At 42.7% G+C, this 23,579-nt stretch overlaps 1 protein-coding gene across 1 annotated transcript in view; it reads right to left on the bottom strand.

Moving 5' to 3' along the window:
• Ush2a (usherin) overlaps positions 1 to 23,579 on the bottom strand; it is a 696,795-nt gene that overhangs the window by 174,834 nt on the left and 498,382 nt on the right. Inside the window, exons 47-48 of the mRNA XM_051148119.1 lie at positions 8,846 to 9,044; positions 6,211 to 6,379 (exon numbers count right to left, since the gene is read on the bottom strand). Of these exons, the coding sequence (XP_051004076.1) occupies positions 6,211 to 6,379; positions 8,846 to 9,044 (368 nt within the window). The remainder of the gene's footprint in view (positions 1 to 6,210; positions 6,380 to 8,845; positions 9,045 to 23,579) is intronic.

Here is a 23,579-nt window from a genome sequence, read left to right as displayed (position 1 = left end):
GGTTAACTAACAATATCCCAAAGGTGTGAAGAATCCAAATGGTGGATTCATTTGGTGAATGAATACATAACAAAATGTGGCGTCTGCATAAATGGAATTCAGACGTGAAAAATAATGGAACTCTGACATAGGGTACAACATGGGTGAACCTTGAAAGAGTGCTAAGTGAAAGAAGCTAGCCACAGAAAGACAACTATAGTGTGCTCCAATTATCTGGGGGCCTTAGAGCAGGTAGGTCAGAGGCAAAGCACCCAGGGGTTTTGCTCTGGGTTTACCAGCAGCCAGAGGTGGTGAAATAAGCTTGCAAATAGTGACATCACTGGAATAATAACACATCTTTATATTTATCTATTATCATCATCTTTCTATTTACCCAACTATCTATCTTGTATCTCTCATCTATCATCTATCCATCTATCTATCTATCTATCAATCAACATCTGTCTATTATCTATCTATCATCTATCTATCAATCAACATCTGTCTATTATCTATCTATCATCTATCTATCAATCAACATCTGTCTATTATCTATCTATCATCTATCTATCAATCAACATCTGTCTATTATCTATCTATCATCTATCTATCTATCTATCTATCAATCAACATCTGTCTATTATCTATCTATCATCTATCTATCTATCTATCTATCTATCTATCAATCAACATCTGTCTATTATCTATCTATCATCTATCTATCTATCTATCTATCTATCTATCTATCAACATCTGTCTATTATCTATCTATCATCTATCTGTCTATCTATCTATCTATCTATCTATCTATCTATCTATCAATCATCATCTATCTATATCTGTCTATCTATCTAGCCATCCATCCATCTATCCATCCATCCATCCATCCATCCATCCATCCATCCATCCACCCACCTATAGTTTATCTGTTGGAGTGTCCCTTAACAGCATTCCTTAGTGCAAACCTAAGGTGTCATGTGGCTCTGGGGCTGGATCAGTCAGGTGTTACTTAGCATACCGTGGGCTTAGAGGAAACATGCTGTTGGTGTCTATGTTGTATGAAGCCTCTCCTGGATGGCGCTAGTGTTTGTATTAATTATTTCAGTCATAGTTCCATGAATCCATTCTCTGACTGTAGAAAAGGTTTAAGAAAAAGAAAAAGAAAGAAAAAAAAAACCACAAAGAGATGTATATTATATCAATAAGAAATAGAACTCTTTTTCCCCTCAAAAAAAAAAAAAAAAGGGCTATTAGACACAAGATACAAGGATCAGTCACCCTCTCATTAACCTCTAAAAAAACGAGTCTTTCAGGGCAGGCTTGAAGATGTTTCCTCTCTAAATGGTACCATGCAGCCTAAAAGTTAATTGTTATTCTTATCAAAGAATGACCCACATTAACACTTCTCTGGGGTCATTAGCATATTTATAAAAAAGTGGGGCGAAGGAGCAAGCATTCCCCTCTCTGCTGCTCTTTGTGATGTGTAGCTATGGAGCAAAGTCTTGAGAAGAAAAAAGGAATAATATTATTAACTAATATTTCAACTCCTCTATAAATACCAAAATGCCTGTATGCATCTCAGCTTTAAGCATGGAGAGTACTGACTGGATTTTAATTACAGTGAGATACAAGACGGTTTGGGGTCACTACCTTACACTGGCTAGCAAAGACCATGGGCTGAGGACCCAGGTCAGAAAAGCTCTCCTCCTTTGGATATTTACAGATCAGTAATGAAAGCAGAGTGCAGCTCTCCCTCAGGATGGCTTCTTCTTGTCTTTTATCTTGACAAGATAGGATAATGTAACACTGTGGAAAACAACTGCTCCAAAGACTAAACAGACACTAAAATCCTTTCTGCATGTGTGTGTGCTATGTGCATATCACACACACAGACACACACAGACACACACACACACACACATTTGATATACATGATATACATGCATAAATACCCAATGTATTGTTTTGACAGGTGGGCTACACACACACACACACACACACACACACACACACACACACACACATACACACACACACATACACATACACACACACACACATACACACACATACACATACACACACATACACACACATACACATACACACATACACATACACACACACACATACACATACACATACACACACACATACACATACACACATACACATACACACATACACACACACACATACACACACACACACACACACACACACACACCCCTATATGTGCGGAGACTTAAGCTCTTTCATTAAACATCAGTTTCTAAGGGCTGACAGAAGAGGCGAGTTAGTAAGGTCTGAGAATCTGAGTTTGGGTCCCCAGCATCCAATAACCACCATCAACAACAACCACAACCACCACAACAACCACCCACCACCATCACCACCACGACAACAACAACACCCCAACCTGTGGTCTGTGTCTGTACTTGTAATGCTGACAAAACAGAGGCAGGGTTTTCTCTGGGGATTAGCGGCTAGCCAGTCTAGTTGAATGGTTAGCTTTAGGTTCAGCAAGAGGAACTCCCTTGAAGAAGATGGAGGGCGGGGGTGGGGAGCTGGCTCATTGAGTCCAAGCCTTTGCCACCCAAGCGTGGCCTCCAGGACCCACCTAAAGAGCAGGGTAAGGTGGCACACACCTCTAACACCAACCCTCCTAAGGAAAGGTGGGAATCAGAGCGAGGAGAGACTTGGATGGAACAATGGGTTACCCACCCTGCAGTATGCCGGGTGGTGGCAAAAAAGAGAGATGCCTTGTTTCAGCATGGTCAGAGGACACTCAAAGGCTGTCCTCTGCCTCCCCACACACAGTGTGAAGCATTTGCATGTTATTTCTCTCTCTACCTACCCCTCACATTCATGAACACACACACATTTCAAAATATGTTTTTAGTGAAAAGTGATAAGGAAGACCCTGATTTCTACCTTTAATCTCTAAAGTACATACATGGGCATGTATGAAGAAGCATGTTCACATATCACATGTAGACATACACACACATAGTTACTAGAAGGCTTATATAATATCAGTAAAAGACCCATAGGCTTCTGTTTATTTAATTTTTTAGAAAAAATACCATTAAATTTTATTTTGAAGCAAATCAAAGTGCATTGTACTTAGCTCCAAGTCCTGTACTGCTGGGCTTGCAGAGGCACACACAGGTGGAGCTTCTGTGTTGAGTACTGTGCTAAATTGCTAAATGGGAGCAAGCATTTATCATTAATTTTGAGGGCCAGAATTTTACAGCTTATAGTTTGTTGCAAATGATATTATCAAAAAGTTCAAAGTGACATTGAAAGAAAACTCTTTTATATAGTCATATAAGCTGTTTTTACTCTATTTAGTGGTGGTGTGTGAGACTCAGCAGATCTTCCTAGGGTCGACTGGCATGGAGGATGCTAAGAGCAGACACCAGGAAATGCCCACACCATTTCTCTAAGTTTTAAAGCAGTTATTTGCAGGAAGAAAAGAGAAGAACCAGAGATGTGAACCCCCAGCTGCGGGCACTTCGAGAGAACAGAGCACTTGACGAGTCTTCATTTGATCAGTTGCTAACAGCTGTGAACCAGCGTCTAATAAACAGGTCAACACTCTCCTATAAAAGCCTTACACTTCCCAGCCACAGATTTATTCAATTATGAATGTTTACTTGCTGGAGAATCGAGACAATATAACATGGCTATAAAGAGAGATTTTTTTTTTCTTCTTGAGTCAGAGGGGGAGATGAAGATGGCCAGAGCAAGCTTTCACCATTGTGAATAAACTCAGGAGTATTTAATCATGATACCCTCCAGGTTTGATCCTATGTTTTGCAAAAGAAACCGAATCCCTCACATTATACACGTTGGTGGTTATATCCATACGGAATACAGTGAAAACTTCAACATTGCCGCCCATACGTTCAGCATAAAGAGCCTCTAGCTCCTTAAGGCATCTGAAATATTTTCTTCTCTCTTCCAAACTCACTTTCCTGTCATTAAGAAGAACATCGGTGTTCTGGGCCTGAAGGGATGGTCAGTGGTTAAGTGAGTGCACTGCTTTTCTAGGGGACCTGGGTTTGGCTCCCAGCACCCGCCTCAGGTGGCTCACAACCACCTGTAACTCCAGTACTCAGGATTGAACTCATGGCAACATTAAGTAAAACACATACACAAACAAATACATCCTTTAAAAAAAGAGAAAGACAACAGTGGTAAGCTTAGGTGATAGGAAAAATTATCTGTACTTACAGAGGCTTTTCCAGTGACAGTACAAGTGCATTGGTCTAGAACAATCCTTAAGATGTGTTGACAGGGTAAATAAAGGAGACAGGAACCACAATGGGACAAGAGGCTGGCAGACTTAGGGCCCTAATGTGTAACCAGGTAGCCACTAGAAGTCCAGTCCCTTCCTTCCCTGTCAGCTGGCCACGGAAAGAATATACGACGGAATAGACTGTCTTGTCCCCCTTCCATTCATAACAAACCTGCCGGGTGCACAGTGACAATGCCACGATGCCTCTCAAGCAAGCTGGTTACTGACCCACATGAGACAGGGAAAAAGCACACACGCATGTGCGTGTGCTCACACATGGACACACGGACACACGGACACACACACACACACACACACACACACACACACACACACACACAAATAAATTCTAACCTCGTGACTAATGGAAAGTACCCACACCTGAGCCACTCCAGCAACCAGGCTTGTTGTTTTCTCCCCCTGCCCAAAGGCAGCAGGAATCTTTCAGTCAGCACTGTTTGTTTTTCTGCAGCCTCCTTTCTCTTCCAAAGGAAGCCTGTACTTGTGACAGGTCCCCTCTGCCTCCCCTTTGCTCTCTATTGTCACTGTATATTGTTATCACTGAGGTGGAAGCTCCCTCCGATCAGCATCATGAGCATGCTTTGATCAGAGCAGTCAAGTGCTCAAAAGCGGAGCATGGCTTTTGACAAAAACATAGCAGCACTTCCATTTTGAGCCTTCAACTGTTACAGGAATCTTGGTGTATAATGCCCCCCTGCCCCCCCCTCACCCCCCCTGCCCCCCCTCACCCCCCCCCCCCCCCCCCCCCCCCCCCCGTCTTCCTTCTAAACTGCAGCTAAGTTGGGGAGTAATGAAGATTTAAATACAAGGCCCGTGGGAAAACTTGCGTTTTATAAACTGGCTGACACTGTCCTTGTTCCATATGGCATTTGCTAGGCACTGTTTTGTGTCATTTAAATTTGGAAAAACAATGTCTGACAAAGGTGGAAGCTGCAGTCTGCACCCATTTAGAACCGGGCCAAGTGTTTCTCAGAAGGGGAATGGAGCTAACAGACAGACGTTTCACGGCCTGGACACTGTATTAGTTACGTATTGCTTTTCTCGTTGCTATGACAAAGGACGCACTAAAGCAACCTGAGTTAGGAAGGGTGATGGTGGCTCACGTGCCCTTACGGTGGGGTAGGCCTGGCACAGGAGCATGAGGGCACGTTGCATCTGCGGCTAAGAAGCACGGAGGGAGGGGCTCAGCGGTCAGCTGGTTTCCTCTTTCTCTTTCATTCAGGTTGCGACTCCTGCAGATGGGGTGGTGCCGCCTACTTTCAGCCTGGCGTTTTCCTCCCGCACTAACGCTCCTTGGAAACACGCTCCGAGCGGCTGCTGAAGGTCTGTCTCCTAGGTGACTTCAAATCTAGCCAAGCTGACGCTGAAGATGTGAAGACGAACCATTGCAGACAGTTGACGACTCATAGACTTGATGGCGAAACACCAAAGCGTGTGAATGAACCGAGCCACACAAGGTAAGATCGTCACAGACATTTCTGTCTGTCTACTGTAGATAGTGGAAGCCTCTGATATGTCTTTCTCTTCTAGCTGTCTTTCAGGAAAGCCGAAGAAACAACTTTTTTTTCTTTTTTCTTTTTTTTTTTTTGTTGTTTTTGTTTTGTGTTTTGTTTTTTTGTTTTGGTTTTTCGAGACAGGGTCTCTCGGTGTAGCCTTGGCTGTCCTAGACTCGCTTTGTAGACCAGGCTGACCTCAAACTCACAGCTATCCACCTGCCTCTGCCTCCCGAGTGCTAGGATTAAAGACGTGAGCCACCACACCGGGGCGGAGAACCTTTAAAGCACACTGCAGCCTGTGCCTCTGCGGCTAGGTTTTGATGGAGAAGTTCTTGAAACAGCCTGCTGACGTGGCCACGGATTTGCAGTTTCGGCTTCCCAAAGCCTGGGTACAGCGGAGACGGTACTCACCTGGAAGGATCCTAGCGTAGGAGCCAGAGCAGCACTGGTGGTCCGGCTGGGCCTCGTGGATTCGGCCCCCACAACAAACTCCAGTGGAATTGGGAAGGAATGGGATGTACTTATCTTCACAGCAGCTGTAGCCAGGCTGAGGGTCGTACAGAAGCCCGGCACAGCAAACCTGAAAGGTTGGAACTGGTTTTAAACAAATATTTTAAAAACAAATAATTTTACTTTAAAAACAAATATATTTTCTTAATTAAGAATACTGTATCTCATGGACTATAATTATTTTCTCAAAAAGCCTTGAAAGGTGGCCATACTGCCTACAGCTATAAATCATACAAACTCCACAAATGCCAGTTGACACAATGCAGCTTTCTGTCCCTTATTCAACCAACCTTTGCTGTACATTATAACATTATGTAAATGTAAATTACCTTTAGACTGCCAAAGCTTCCAGTATAAAGGTACTTAAAATTGTAAATGAACCATTTTCTCCATATTACATATCTTTATTCTAACTATTGCTTAACTTGAAAACACCCCACCAATGCAAACTGCTTCTCACTCATCCATTTTGTTAAATAAATGGAATTTTCCTTAAAATGTATATAATCATTTATTTATGGATCCACTCTTCCAATAAGACAATCTCTGTCTCCTCCTTCCTTCTGTATATGTACACACATGTGTCTATATACACACGCATATACACACCTATGCAAACATATATCACAGACTACTACAATAGGAAAAATAAATTTATATGGAAATTAATTTTGAAAAGTCATTTTTAACTCTGTGTTTTTGCCGGGGGCTAGCTGCAGAAAAAATTATATGCTTGAACAATCAAATAAGTATTCGTATCTTTATGCTATACATAAAACAAAATCAAATTCCGAATAGTGGCTGGGAACAGCCTCAGAACTCATACTCGGCATGAGCTCCTTCAACTAGACAGGTACTTCTGTGGCAGACAAAAACTAACATTTTTTTAAAAACCTTTTTTACCCAGGCGCTTCCCATTTCTAACTGGCGATGCATGCGCGCTGGAAGCAAGTTCAGAGCAGTGGCTGGGAGCACAGTCTCCACAGTCCTGCTTGCTTAGTCGCTCACTCACAACGTTATCTAAGAGCAAAGGAGGCGACGCTAGCCAGCCACTCGGGCGGGCGGCTTTCCTAAACAACAGTAACAGTTGTTTTGTTGGGTTTGGTTGTTAGCAATGAGTATTTACGTTCGGTCTCACTTTAAGCATGAGTTGGATGACTCTTCCTTTCAATGCCGCATTCTGCATGAGAAAGACGCGGAGCTATGCACCATGCTGAAGACGTAAGAGAAGGCTTTGAAAAATCATTTCTGCCAGGCAGTGGTGGTGCACGCCTTTAGTCCCAGCACTCAGGAGGCAGAGGCAGGTGGATCACTGTGAGTTCGAGGCCAGCCTGGTCTACAAAGGGAGTCCAGGACAGCCAAGGCTACACAGAGAAACCCTGTCTCAAAAAACCAAAAAAAAAAAAAAAAAAAAAAAAAAAAAAAAGAAGAAGAAAAATTATTTCTAAACTTTTCATCAGAAACACTCAGTATTAACTCTCTGTATAAAAACACTAGGCAGGATAGGCTGGTGTTTTAAAAAAGAAGTTTTGCATTTTAACTGGCAGACACTTTATTTTAAAGTTTCTGTCATGACCTTTTTATGTACATATGCATGTCTATCTCTCACACACACATCATGCACAATAATTTTACAGACATAGAAATTGTACAGTTGTCAAGTGGCTGGCTTTATGTGTCTCTTACATAGTAACCACTGCTAAGCAAGTGGCAGCCATAATAATTTGTATTTCGATCCATATTGCTTCAGAAACTCACTTTATTAATTACAGAGTTCCTCTCTAGTGAATCTTATGGATTTGGGAGTAGCCTTAGTCACCGAACGTGCAATGCCACTGATAAATAGGACATTATTTCATTAGATGAAATCTTACCTTCAAATGAAGTAGTTTTCTGTGTTGTTTGTCAATAAAAGCCATTTACAAAACCCTCTATCTGGCTGTATTATTGATCTGAGTCCTAAACAGCAACTAATATGAACATTAATCTATGAATGACCATAATTCTAAAATATTTCTGACAAACCAGGAGCAGTCCTGTTCGTGGCAACTCCTCAAAGCTGTGTGAACAAACAGCCGTTTGCATCGGAATGGACTTATACTAATGGAAACTTCAAGTCCCTCAAGCCAATAAAATTCAGGGGGCCCTTGTCATCCTAATAAACCCACAATTTCCTGGAAAGATGATGAAAATGGGAAGGCTAAAATGGTCATTAGATCAGTAGGGTTTTGGTAGAAATACTTTCCTCTCAATGGGGTCTCACAGCACAACATGGAAAGCATTTACCATAATGAAGTATGTACAGAGGGCCTGGGCTTCTCCTGGTGTGTGTGCGCGCGTGTGTGTGTGCGTGTGCGTGTGTGCGCGCGCGTGTGCGTGTGTGCGTGTGTGTGTGTGTGTGCGCGTGCGTGCGCGTGTGCATGTGTGTGTGTGTGCGTGCGTGTGTGTGCGTGTGCGTGCGTGTGTGCGTGTGTGTGCGTGCGTGTGTGTGCGTGTGTGTGCGTGTGTGTGTGTGCGCGCGCGTGTGTGTGTTTACCTTAGTTTCTGGAGAATAGCAAGTGTGCCCACAGATATTGTCAGGGTGTTGGCACTTGACCCCTTGGCATAGCTTATCACTAAGTTTCTCTCTTAACTTCTGGGTTCCAGGGCATGGATGCCGTGTTTTCCGCAAAAGAGCGTATCCCAGAATGATACCATTTGGATTTCCTGGTGTCGTCCATTCTATCTGAAGGGATCTGCAACAGATAAAAATATACGTATACATGTAAGTACATATAGATGTATATAGTACATGTGATCTGCTTCATAATTACGTATATACCAGCACCACTCCAGGCTAGATTCAATACTATAGAAAAGACAACAATCAATACTACTACTAACAATATTACTCAATTCACCAAAAGGTCTTAGTTCATGAGCAGTTCTCTAAAGAGTGGGAGGAGTGTATACCCTCTCCTTTACAAAAGCAAAGACCGGTGATATGGCATTTGGCTGGTGTGCTTGGAAAGCAACTATGAAACCTACAGGCGATGTTTGCTTTAATGACATGGCTGTCACTTCGTCCCTTCTTTGCTATACGATGTCTTCAGTAATAGGATGCCTGTCTGTGCTAATCTGAGGAAGTCCATAAGAATCACAAAGAATGCTACGGAACCTGGAGCCTTTGAGATAAGGGCGGCTCTTAACTCCTTCTGGGTCTTACAGCTTCTGGTTGGCTCTTACACTTGCAGCCAAAATCAGTTCCCAAATTGAGAAAATACTCAACATCACTAATGGTCAACCTCTAAATGGGCTTTGGCATTTCTTTGCATTTGAATCATGGCTACTTAGATTTATTTCTTTGGTAACTCTTTAGCTCATACATGGCTTGTGGTCAGAAATCTAGGAACTGGAGTTTCCCATAGCTAACACCCTTACAGAGAGCTTTTGATTTTAAAATTTGAGTAGCCATTTAGTTTTAGACACAGGTATACTTTGCGAGTCTGGTATACAACAAGTGTGCAACACATGACCAACACTTCCTGCTTCTTGATACGTTAATATTCTATATTCTGTGGTGAATGACATCAGAAAAGTAACGCGGCTCACAGAGAAGAAATAAAATCAGAGTGCCCTGGTGGCTCACATCTGTAATCCTGGCACTCAAGAAGCTGAGGGGGTGGGGGGATAGACATCCGTTTCAGGCCAGTCTAGGTTTTCTCAAAACAAAAAACAAACAAAAAAAGATCAACGTTCAAGTTAACACCATAGCATCTGTTTGGATTCTATGTACATGCCATCTCCTCATGTTCTCAATAGGCAGAGAGCAGGTGACAGTTCGAGGCGATGCTCCAGAGAGTTTGCATATTTTTGAGACATAGCACGGCCTCCTGTGCCTACCTTCTCTATGAAACGTAAGAATGACTATTCTACTTGTCATCACTGTTTTTTTTTTTTTTTTTTTTTTTTAAACTGAGTGGAATTCTGACCTGAAGGGCAGTTCCAATTGTGCTGTCCCTGAGTCGCTGGCTGGATGCTTAGCCAGTCACCAACAGTTGTAGGTGCTTTTCACACAGACAGTGTTCCCGTAGTGCACACATCAAAGCAGGGCAAATACACACAAGCCTGGGCTATGTCTCAAGCCATTGTTTTTAGTTTGGTTGTGTTCGTGGGTTGGGGGCTTGTGTAACACCATCTGTGTGGAGGTCAGAGACAACTTTTCTCCATCTACCCTGTGGGGGTCCTCGGCATCAGATTTAGGTTACCAGGCCAGGCTTGGCAACAAGCACGTTAACCCACTAAACTCTAGCAGCCCAACAGTAAGTCTTAGCGATCAAAGTTTCCCAATAACTTACATTGAGCATTAACTTTCAGTCCCTGTGCAAACTAATATTTTAAATAGTATTTTCATCTTGGATCTGGTCGACATTCTCAGTGACATCACTTTCAGAAATGCAACTAGGCACCAACATTTATCTGAAAAAGCAGCAGTCAAGATGAACCTTGACGCTTTAATACCCTGATGGAATTTTCCTTTCATTTATTTTCTAGAGGGTACACATGCTACAAGGAGGCTGCAGAGAGGAGACTAACGTCACCATCTGAGGGCTATTTCAAAGGCCAATACAGCCACTGGTATTCTTTCACAGAACCCAACTTCCAAATCAACCTGATCTTCTGCAGATGCTACATCCATGCTCATCGCACCAATAAATTACAGTGTGTGTGAGAAGAGTGTGGGCGTGGGAGTGCACATATACATGTGTACATTTGTGTGTAGAGGCCAGAGGTCAACCTTAGGTGTCATTCCTCAGGAGTGTCTCACCTGCATTTCTAGACATGGCATATCTCTGGACCTGAGCTCACTAAGTAGCTAGGCAGCTGGCCAGTGAGCCCCATGGCCACCATACCTGGCTCTTCATGAGGGTTCTGGTGACACAGCTCATGTCCCCATGCTTAAGCAGTAACTACCTGGCCAGCTGAGCCAGGGAAGGCTCCATGTAAGTGACAGTCAGGGATCTGACAGGGCAGAGAGTGAATTCACACTACCTTTAACTCTCTGATAAAAGCCACTGTGGGTGCACACATGAGAACACATGGGACACAAACATTCCAGTTAGACATTTCTTTTCAGTCCTGCCATTTGATTATAAAATTATTGTTTTATTTCTGTTATACTGCATAACAATTTGTCACCCCCTGGAAAGCCATCACTTCTGATGAACAGAGGAGCTGGAAAGCAGTGGAAAGACAGTTTCTTATCAACTATCTTTACACAGGTATATGTTGAAACACTGTCCGTCAGAATGTCACATGAGGACTTGGGTTTTGCAATGACGCTTTATTACTTATTCTAATATTTTATCACCATTTGTCAAAATATCTTATTTGAGCCACAATGGGAACAGCTCATATGGTTCAAGACCTCAGACTAAACTGTTACAGATTTAAAAAAAAAAAACCTTTGGATTTCTGATCCTCCTAAAATAGACCTTAAATAAATGTGGATATTTTTGTCCCTCATTCATGCAACATTCACACTCCTCATTAATATTCTAGACTATGTTATCAAATATGGTGAGAATACTTAAAATAGAAAAGTAAATATATGTATTTTGACAAAACGTTAACTTTTGATTTTGAATCAAGTCATTAAATATTTGGCTATCCCATTGGGATGTTTATTAAAAACTGTAACAAGTTAAAACAAGAAAAAAGACAACACACACACACACACACACACACACACCATGTGAATTGTGAACTAACAAGGTCAAGTATTTTAATTTGAAAACACATGAACCAAGGCTACCACCACCTAAACACCCAAAGAATGTATCTTGGGGGTGGGGTGTGTTCATGAGTAGATGATTAAGACAACAGAGGGAATTCTGGGAAGGATCAACACAGGAGATATAAGAGGACAGTAGGACCCACTCAATGTGGAGAGAAGCAGCCAGCAAAGGGTCTGCCTTAATGAGTGAGATCACATGCAGCAGTCACGAGACACTGGGGCATTGTGAAAGCGAAACGGGGTAATCAACTGTACCGTGTTACTACTGCAGGAATGGCAAGGGGCATAAGTGGGCATCAGTGGCACACCAGAAGGAGACGTTTATGTTTCTCCATTTAGGAATTTCAATTATTGCTCCAGCAGGGGTTTCCAGGTGATGTGTTTATCTGATTGAGAGTTCCTTTGAAGGCAACATCAATGTTCTGAAAAGTTCTGAGGACGCCACCAATCCATCATCCTAACCAATCCAAATAAACAGAACCTGGGGAGTTTTTCAAAGTTCAAACTTGAATGAAATACTTACTAATGCAAAGCAGGCAGCGTTCCATCTTTATCATTGAAATAGACAGATAATATCCCTCTGATCATTAAACTTACATTTTGCTGGAGGGAGGTGAGCAGTAAACAACATGTGAATGACTGAGGAGGTCTGGGCCTTCTGTGCAGAAACACAGAAGAAGGATGAAGCAAAGGAAGGCTGTTACCACGTGATCCAAGTTGCAAGTTATCCCTGGGCCTGACCTGTGGAAAGGAGGTCAAAGAATCCAGTAGCCCTGGAGTGTACCGAGCCAGAAACAGAATGTTAAGAATAAGGCAGAGTGGCTGCTGGTAGCTTGGATGGAGCTTGCCAACTGTGCAGCATTTTATAGGCTAAGAAAATGAATTTGGCTTTGGCTTTGAATGTTAGAAAAGCACTGGAAGTTTCTGAGACAACATAGGAGAGGGAAGTTATTTACCTAGTGTTCCCATTTCTTACCCTCCCCCGCCTCACAGATTTCCTAGGTTCTGGAAATGGGCTCCAAGTACATCATGCAGGAAAAGTGAAAGCAGCGAAGTTGGCAGTCCTTGCTTCTTGTGGTTTGTGTCTGAGACAGGGAAGTATCTAAGCCTGACCTGCTTTCACTGGTGCCAAGTGTGGCTCGGAGGTCCTGGGGTTGTCTGACAGAGGACTCTGGCCTGCAACTTATCCTAGAAAATGATGTTTGCGTCTCAGAGCATGCTGCTGGGCAGGGATAGAGCTGGCTTTGCACTGACGATGAAGAGGAGACAACGATATTAAGTTTAGGCTGATAGAGATGAGCAAGAGCCATGAGCCAAGTGGCTGACAGGCAAGATGCAATGAATTTAACCCAGGATGGGCAGCCTTGTGGGATGATTAAGACTGTACATGGATTAATGTGTATTTGTGTGTGTGTGTGTGTGTGTGTGTGTGTGTGTGTGTGTGTTTCACTTTTTGGCACCACAGCCATCTACGGTAGAGACTATCACACATATCAAGGAAGTTGGTTATGTGGAGATCCTCATGGGGCCTTTGCAAGGAAAACACATGCTTATCCTAGAGAGCTTCATCTGGTACCCAGAGGTGTATGTTGGCCAGAGATGGTAGACAGTAAGTGACATGGGGAGGAAACACGTTGGATAAGGAGTAATGGGTAGCAAAGAGCAAGGAGGATGGGGAATGCAAGCTACGATCAGGCTATCAGGGCATGGCTTATGAAGCAGTAGAAGCTTTGAGGTAGACATGAGCCTAATATTTTTCTAGTTATGGAATAAATCATATGAGAGTTGATCATGAAAACTAATTACCAAAATGAGGCTCATAACTAGAAATAATCTGAAAGTCACAAGATGACAATATCAGAGGCTGTAAGTGAGTAGATAGAAAATCTTTCCCCTCTGAATCTAATTGAGTTTGGGCAGCTTACAAACTGGCCCCATAAACTGAAATAGTGAACACGGGATAAGGAGATGGCAGCGGACATGAAGAACAGCATGCATGAGAAGCTGGCCTGGGAGCAAGTCAATGGCAAGTAATGTTCAATGAACTTGGTCTTAAAAAGCAGCCAAACCAGGCCAGTAATGTGGCCAAGCATATGAAAGCTCTTACCAGGCCAGTAGTGTGGCCGAGCGTATGAAGGCTCTTACCAGGCCAGTAGTGTGGCCAAGCATATGAAGGCTCTTACCAGGCCAGTAATGTGGCTGAGCATATGAAGGCTCTTACCATCAATCTGGTGTGGATTTGGTCTCTGGAACTCACACGCTAGAAGACAGAACTGACTCTGGAAAGTTGTGCACTGACCTCCGTGTGTGTGCTGTGGCAGGTGCACATTCAGCCTCCCCCACACAAAACAAACTAAAAACAATTTTAAAAGGAGCTTAAGTGGTGTTACTTTACAACGAGGTGCAATGCTTCTCCTGAACATGTAGGCTAACAAAAGCCCAGTGCCAAATACAGGTTACCTCTTTTCAAGCTGTTGGTCACTGGGGCCTCATAGACTCCTTCTGCAATGCAGGCTATTGTCATCACTTTTGGTTGCCTTTTAGAATTGGTGATAATAACTTACTGCTGAAGACGCTACAATACTTGAGTCATAGAAAATGGAGAGATCAAGCTAGCAGTGACTTGAAAGCATCATTCTTCCAGCTTTCAGACTTCTGGAAGGTTCTATGAATATTACCGTGGGAGGAGATGCATCAACAATCTTGCATAGCTGTTTACACTGTGTGTTACAATAATGATTTCAAACAGCCTGAAAAGATAGACTCACTGGTGCAATTGTGACACCAATGTTATGGGAGTAACCAACCAATTACTTTCTCATTGCATTTAAAGTCCATTCCACAAGAATGAACTATTATTTGGGCCCAAATGCATAACCGGCTGGGTCAGAGGATTTGGGAAGAATCTAGGACTACCACTCTGCTAAATGGGTACTAATCAATTGACTCCTAAGGGCTCATGCCCATACCCATAGACCAGTGCATTTCTCAACCCTCATCAGAGAAGCATCTTTTTGCAGTAGATGGTGACTAATATAGAGACCCATTGGTGCCCAACATATAGAGAACACGGAGACTGTGGGATGCTTAAACTCTACATGAGCCGTCTATCTAAGGCTCAAAGGTCAGCCCAGAAAAGGACGTAGGAAGATTATAGGATCCAGAAGCAGTGAATGAATGCCTGTAGCAAAATATTATTGTTGGACATGACAAGGCCATGGCACACGTTAGCTCACAGTGGCTGTGACTGTATGCATGAGACCTGTGCAGGACGGATCTAACCAAAATGCAAGCCAGGATGAGGGAGGTGCTCGTGAAATCCTGTTCCTAACGGAGAGCTGTTGACAGCTGTTGGATGCTGGGGGAGGCAGAGCAAGATCTCTTCAGAGATGCAGCCCCTGAAAGGCCGCCAACGCTCGATAAGTGCCCATGTAATACAGGCGTTACTATGTAGATTCTGTGGGTTTTCAAAAAGGGAGAGGCCATGAAGTTAGGAGGGAAAGGTGGTAGTGGAGGGGACAGGGGAATAGTTGGAGGAGAGGAAATGGGGGGGGGGGAAGTGGACTGGATCCAAAATCATGGATGCATGAAACTCAATGCAAAATTAACATAAAAGCTGTCAAGCATATGAAATTTTTATATGTGGAAAGTGGATTCAGTTACAGGAAAAGATGACCAGAAGGGTAAGAATTAACTTTTGTTTCCAGGTTACAGAAGTGACAAGTGACATTACAAGAGACGATCGATAGGCAATTGGAAATATAGGCACAGTTCAGGGACCTAAGTAGGGTCAGAGGCCACTGAGGCATCATGGCTGAGATGCTAAGAATGCCTACACTTCCTGAACAGGGAGTGTGTCTTTTGATGATGGTACCCATAATTAGTGAGTGCGTTCGCAAAGGAGCCAGAAGTGGGTTGCAGGGAATGGGGAGACTCAATCAGGCCCCGTCCTGGTGAAGGAGGAAGAAGGGATGGCTGGACAAAGGCCACCCCAGTGACTGAGATACTTCTGTGGAGGCCACCAGAGGTGGAGAAGTCAGTGAGTGTTTGGGGCAGAGAAGGGGACACACATAGGCGTGGTGGTGATGAAGCTTCAAGAGTAAATTTCGAAAGCTGCTGTGGTCACAAGGCACTGAGTTCTGTACTATAGGCCAGTTCCGCTGTTTGAAGAGCCTTCCCCAAAGCTTCTGAAGACTCCAACAGAAATTCCAGGTCAAATTAAGTGTAACTTCCAATTATCCATATTAGCAAATGAGGGAGCGTAGAGCAGTTCTCAACCTTTGGGTCGGGACCCCTTTGGCAAAACTCTCTCCCCCAAAATATTTACATTATGGTTCAAACAATGGCAAAAGTATGGCTATGAAGTAGCAACAAAAAATGATGTTATGGTTAAGGGGTGGTCCCCACACCATGAGGAACTATATTAAAGGGTTGCAGCATTAGGAAGGTTGAGCACCACTAGTTTAAAGGCTATACGATAGAAACAATTTAACAGGCTGCATGTTATAGCCTGATATTTTCCTTATTGAAATAAATGAAGATATGAGTTTAATACACATCACATATATGTTTGTGAAATTATAAATCAGGCTCCAAGTCACTGAAAAAAGTCAGGTAGAGAAAATTTACGCCAGAGGAGAGTCTCTGACACCGAACGCCACAGTACTGAAATCTAGGAGCCTGGTAGACTCACCTCAAACGTAACACAAAGAAAGGAGAAACCTTTTAATCTGTAAGCTCTGACCTCTCACACCGGACTCTGCTCCAAGTAATCTGAAAATATACCAGGATTTATGCATGACGGTCATGGTTTAACTGTCCTTTGGAAGAATCCAGCCTATCACTGTTTCTATCGTAACGATTGCAGAAATGTTGCGTTATAAAAATATTATGGGCACCATTCATTATCTCCAGGCAAATTTGAAAACAATTATTTTGTAAGCATTCCAAGGACTCTATGCCTCTGATGCAGCATCAGTGACTCAGCCTCAGAGTGATGTGGTCTCAATTAAAAGCAGTGGGAGGTGAAATGTGGGCTGTCTCCCGACTCTCCCTGGAGCCCCACGCCTGGAAAGCATGGGCTTTGGAATCCTGTCAGGGACAGGATAAGAACCTCCTCCTTCCTTCTGTTTTTTCTCAGGTTTTTGGTTTATGGAGACAGCATGAGCACACGTCCCAGGCAGCGCAGCACCCAGGAAAGCTGCTGCTGGAGTGTATGTCATATTTCAATCAAAGTAGGAGCCAGCCTGTTCTATCTGCCCAGCACTGCCTCTACAGTCTCAAGGACCAGAATTAATGAATTAGCTATTGATTAAATTCCACTCTAGCAAATCCACCAAGGCAAATAAATGAACTACCCAGGGCACGTGTAGGCCATGGCCAGACATGTCTGGGGTATCGATCAGTAGTTAGTATTCTTTGGGGACACTGAAGCAGCTGATGATAAAATGACAAGTGGAGAACGCACAAGACGGAAGGAAGCAGATCCCGGAAACTACAGTGGTCCAGATGAGCTTTCTGCATGCCTGTGCACCTCTGGGTTACACAGAATGTGGGGAGCATGGCAAGGGCTTGCATTGCAGAGGATGCAGTAAAAATCCAGGCATAAGTTAAGGTCGAAGACAAGGATGAGTTGATGCACTCCAGGCATCTAATCAAACAGGCTCATGTGATAGTTACATATTGGTAGAGTACATCAAAGTTAAGTATTGCTGACATTGCATTTTATCAAAGAATAAGCGGGGGGGGGGGGGGACGACTCATTGAAAATGTATGCTTTAATAAGAAGCCAAGTTATTTGCAATGTTCTAGAAGTGAAGTCAGTCTACTGACAGTTTTCTGGGTGGATTTCACATTTGATTTTTACATATCACTAACATAAAAGAGATTTTTTTCAAAACCCAGAAACACAATTAACAAGTATTCATTGGCAGAAGCATAACAAAATTAGCCAGACAATGCTATACACATAGGGAGGCTAACTGCCTTGGTGCTGGTGAGCTCTGATTGACGGCTTGGCAGCCTCTACCCACTCCTTGCAGCCTTGCCTTTGGGAACTGGTACTCTGCCACAATGGTTCATTTTATGAAAGGAACTATTTCACATGCCAACATTTGGTTGTGAATGGTATCTATCAATTTTTTTTTGTTAGATCTCTGGCTGAAGTGGGGAAAGAAAAATAAAATAAATCAGCTAAAGTCACTGCAATAAAGAATAAAGATATGGTAAAAAGGGACATCTTGTGCCAGCCAACACGGAGTAAGGATGCTCTACGCTCTCTCCCCCACATGTCATCGTGGGAAAGCATGCACACATCACTGTCTGTGTACTCTGGAGTGCAACGATGACAGGAACACCACGAGAGGCATCAAGTCACGAAGCGTGCATGTCAAAGAACTAAGTCCCCATTTTCCTTCCCTTCCAGTGTGAAACAGAGACCTGTGAAGGTGAAATCTGAACGACTGGAAATCTTTTTTAGTCTCTGTGGGCAGAGTATGCAGAAGGGAAATGTCTGTGCAGGACAAAGGACACACTCTTTGGGGGCAAATTCTCATTCTGTTTTGTTCCCTCATTTTCTTCAGGGCCCCACCCTAAGGATGAATCTTGTCAGGGAGAAGCAGCAAGGCTGCTGAGGCCCAAGAATCAGAAAGAGCAAAGAAAGCTTTAGTTTTCTATTCAGAGGAAGCAGAAAAAGGATTCCCATGGCCCAGAGAATCAGTGCAGGGGCGAGCAAAGCTTAGCTGCTTTCTGTTTTCTTTTTCCCCATTGTCTCCAATGTAGCTTCAACAGTCTTGAGGAAGCCGGAAGGCAAACGTCCCAGAGAAAATAATATTTCAGCCAAAGTCCCAGGAAAGGAAGTGAAAGAAGCTAGAAGGTTGGAAAAAGATAGAAAACTCCTTAATTTAAGAACCATGGTAATGGAGGTTCAGAATCAACACCAAATGGTATGTTTGTGATTGCCTCATGCACACACGAGGAAATACTTCATCACCTGAACATTTCTACAATAGCCCAGCCAAGTCCTGAGTGAGCCAAGGGGCAATGTGTACACGGAACGGGGGTAAAGAAGCACCACAAAACTTGAGGAAAATGAGCTAAGGTTCTGAGAAGAAAAAGAAAAACTTTAGCCTAAGACTAAAGTTGTCAACCACAGACAAAAGAAAATGAATTAGTCTTCAGTGGTCATGAACAAAATTATTATACCGTAGCTGAATACTTAAAAAAAATTCCAGGGGACAGTCCCACACCATTCAAGACGATACTAATGGAATCTTCAGACATATGAGTAAGGAAATTATGAGGGCTGGTAAGGCATAACCACATAACAAGGGTCAATAAACCATCGTGTGCAAATATGTACTGGGTGACAACACACCAAGTACTTGTCCTCACAATAACATATCTCTCACCTCAAAGGGTAGAGGAGGGCTTTCATTTTTAGAGGCAAATGCCAAAGGCCATAGTGCGAGAACACACATGCTGCCCCAAATTCCCCATCCCAGTGTGGCAGGAGTTCACAGAAGTTCTAATCAGTTAGTAGCCTTTTACAAAGGTCACCCCAAGGCATGGCTTCTTTCCAGGAATTTCCCTTCACACATCCAAAGAAGCAATAGAAAAATCCACAGCTACAGAGAGACATCAAATCCCCTCTGACAACATTGACAGAGTAACTCAGCAGGTCAGTACGTTTATAGATAATCCATCACTGTGACTCAGCCTCCTCTACCTGGCATTTATAACACACACTGACCAAAGCTGCACACTCTCTCTCTCCAAGTGCAGTTGATGTATATTTAATAACTAAGATCAATTGCATCCTCCTGAAACAAACCTTAACTAATGTAAGAGAACTGAAAATCACAAACCAGCATCCCTAGGACATATGAGAATTAAGCTAGAAGTCTGTATAAAGTGTCCAAAAATATTCTAAAGTATTTGTGAATTAAACCATCTCCTTGTGAACAATCTGAAGGGCAGGAAGGTCCAATGGTCGGAAAGAGTATTTTGAACAAATGAGAATGTAAGATCTCACGATGTTTACCACCAAAGCCAGAGGTCAGAGGGAAACCCAAAGCAACCGTCTCTGTTTCATCTCATACCAACAAAGTAGGCTACTCTCTTTGAGGAAACAGGCAGGAAAGCAAGAAGAAAAAAAAAAAAAAAAAACAGTTGAGCAGAATTATCTGGAGTAGCAAACAGAAAATAATATATTTAACAATCAATAAAAATTCTTCCTCATGCTCTAGGCTGCCTCTGCACTTGGCTGGTGCTCTCTGCAGAACAAATGAACTGTACTTTTCGCACAGTTAGAACAACTGTCAGCTGTTGCTCTAAATGCCTTAACTGTAGAGAGATCTTGCTCAGAAAGTTCTTTCCTGTGCCGCCGAGTTTAAGCATATTCCCTACTTTCTCCCTCTATCAAATTCGGAGTATTGCATCTTACGTTAAGGTCCTTGGTCCATTTGGAGTTTTGTGCAAGGTGAGAGATAAGGATCCACTGTCCTTATTCTACATTTATCTCCAATTGGAATAGTGTCCTTTGTTGAAGACATCATTTTGTCTTCTTGGTGTCTTCATCAAAAATCAGTTGCTAATAGGCTCATGTACTCACATATGGTTCCTCGATTTTATTTCTTTGGTCCATGGATGGGTCTGTTTTATAAGCCAGATACCATGCTTTTCTTTTTCTCTTTCATTACTATTAGTTCTGTAGTGTAAAGTGAAATGTTGCTGCCTCCAGCAGTGTTTTCCTTTTTTAGTTGTTCAGGGTTGTTTGGGCTACCCTTGTTTTTTGTTTTTCCAAAAAAGAAATTTAAGATCATCTTTTTAATTTCTGTTCAGAATCGTGTTGGAATTTTGATAGGAATTACATCGAACCAGTAAGCTTGCTTCCAGTAGGAAACCTATAAAGATACGACATAGTGTAGTGGAGATTGTGGTCAGCACAGAAACCACACTTTGTCAAGCTGCAGAGGAGAGGAGACCATGGAGTACTCAGTTCTGAGACATCTGTATTACCTCTCTCCACAAATCTATCCCTTCCCAAGGCTTAAGGACCACTGGGGCAGAGGGGTTGGAAAGACCTAAGAGCCAGAGGCAGTGGCTGGAAAAGGTAGTTACACATACGGATGTGCAGTGGTTGTGCTGGCAAGCATAAGGCCTGTGCAAGCTCAAGTCAGATAAGTTTCCAGCATGAAGAAGGAAGCATGAGGTCCCCCCTCTAGCTGAGGAACTGTTGGCAAAAGACAGCTGCTAGGAGAGGAAGGATCTGTTTTCTTAAAGGGCGCAGCCTCTGGTAGGCCAACCACAGTCACACTACTGAATGCATAGGCGTAGCACCGCTTGGACACAAAGATGGGTGGGTAGCGAAGCAGGTGAAATCTGGGAAGACTTTGTGGAGGGGGTTGAATATGATAAAAATAACACATTGAATGAAACTCTCAAAGAACTAATGAAAAACCATGAAACCAAGAGGTACTAAGTTAAAAATCTCTAAGTCGGTTCTACCATGGAAGGAAAGAATCAATAAATATATACTGTAAGCAGTGTTCTGCTCTTTAAAGCTGACATATTGTTTGAAATGGACCAACTCTTTGCATATTAAAGGTTTTTTTTTTTTTTTTAAATAAAAAGTTCAGTTAAAAAGAAACGGCTAGGACAATTGCAAATTGCATTCCAAGATAAAGGGTTTTCTCCAAGGAAAACTCCAGGCAAAAGTGGATTTCACTGGTGAATTCCACTAACATTTAAGAAGTATATAATAGTATTTTATGAAATTTCCCTACAAAATAAAGGAATAGCTCAACGCTCTCTATGTGGACAGAGTCAGCATGGCAATCAAATGAGGTAAAGGCACTGCCAGGCAAAAAGGGGCAGTTGGACCAGTTCTAAGAGCAGACGCAGAAACATCTGCAGCTGACTAGAGTGCAGAGAGCAAAGCACACATCACAGCCACGCAGGCTTGCCCTGAGAGAGCAGACTGGCTTATGTGTTCCAAATTAACACATAATTAACTATCCAAACATGTAAAAGGTGGGAAAATATATGTCACACTATCACACATATTTATACTAGATAACTCTCAGAAAGTGAAGACTAAAAGACGATAGTTCCTCAGCCTGATTAAAAAATTTCTCTCTGAACGTCACAGGTGACAAACACCACTCCTTACGGTAAAGTGTTGACCGCGTCCTCAAGCTCCGTTTTAAGATCCGCATAGAACTCAGGCATCTGTAATACCATGCCAAAGATTAATAATGAATTTAGTAAGGTTGCTGAACACAGTTTTATTATATCAAAATCAATGGCGTTTCTGCATGCCAATAACAAACAATTCAATTTTAATTTGCTTAAAAGAACATTAATAATGATGCCCCTGAAAGGGAACAGCTAGGTGCAAATCTAATGAAATACCCTCGCTACTCTGTACTGAGTTCTGTCGGATGCTGGTGAGATAAACACATAAGCAATTCATTGTGCCCAACACTTGAAAGGTTAAATATTATTGAGGCGGAGATGCTCCTCCAAGTGACTCACAGATTCAATGCAGTCGCAATTAAAACCACAGAAATGTTTGTAGACATTAGAAACTGTTTCCAGAACCTATTTGGAAAGGCAGGGTAAACGAAAATCTAAAACAAGCTTCAAAAACAAGAAAGAGCAGAGTCAGGTTGCATGTGTTCCTAGGTCACTACGAGGCTGTAGCAATCAGCACTACGTGATGTTGGTGAGCAGATAGACATCATATTGATAAACTCAATAGACGATTCAAAAGCGCCCTATGAGATGTATTTATATTCACTTTTCACAGCCATATAAAATATTCAACAGAAATAACGCTCACTGTAAGTGTTAGGATATGAATGGCAGAGCTCTATGGAGGAATGAAAATCACGCCACACAGCATACCCACTTAAGAGGTGTATTAAGGGAATACACAGAGAGTCTCTGGAGACACAGGAGAAAGAGAGAGAACAGAAGATGGTCCGTTCCCTTTATATGCTGCCTAGCGCATGCGCAGAAAGTACATATGCATGCGCAGGGTGGGGATAGGGGTTGGGGGGTGGCGTGGTGGGGTTGGGGGTGCGCATCGCATGTGGCTTAGGGGGCCCGAGTCCTGCTGGCGGGGGGTGGGGGTGACGTGTTTGTGGTGACATGCTTCTGGAGTGGCTTTGATGTTGCCTGCTTTTTCCTACCGTCATCAGGGCCTTTAGGGGTGGCTATATCGCTGCCTGATTACTAACAGTAAGACATTGTATTGGAGCAAAGAAAACCACTTATGAAAAAGATAACAGAAAATAAAAATAACACTACCTTGTCCCACACACCAGTTTTAATTAGCACAGATGTAAATTGAAGATATAAACAGAAAACTATTCTAGGAGAAGGAAGATAGAAGGAATATAATTTGTATTTTAGGAATTTTTGTTTTTTCCTCTTGAGCCAGAATCTCACACAGACAAGATGGTCTTGAACTCCCTAAGTACTGGAGAAG

This window comes from Acomys russatus, chromosome 6, assembly GCF_903995435.1.
Source record: "Acomys russatus chromosome 6, mAcoRus1.1, whole genome shotgun sequence".
NCBI classification, from domain to species: Eukaryota; Metazoa; Chordata; class Mammalia; order Rodentia; family Muridae; genus Acomys; species Acomys russatus.
The sequence above is the reverse complement of the archived record's forward strand: the minus strand, read 5'-3'. Positions and strand labels throughout refer to the sequence as shown.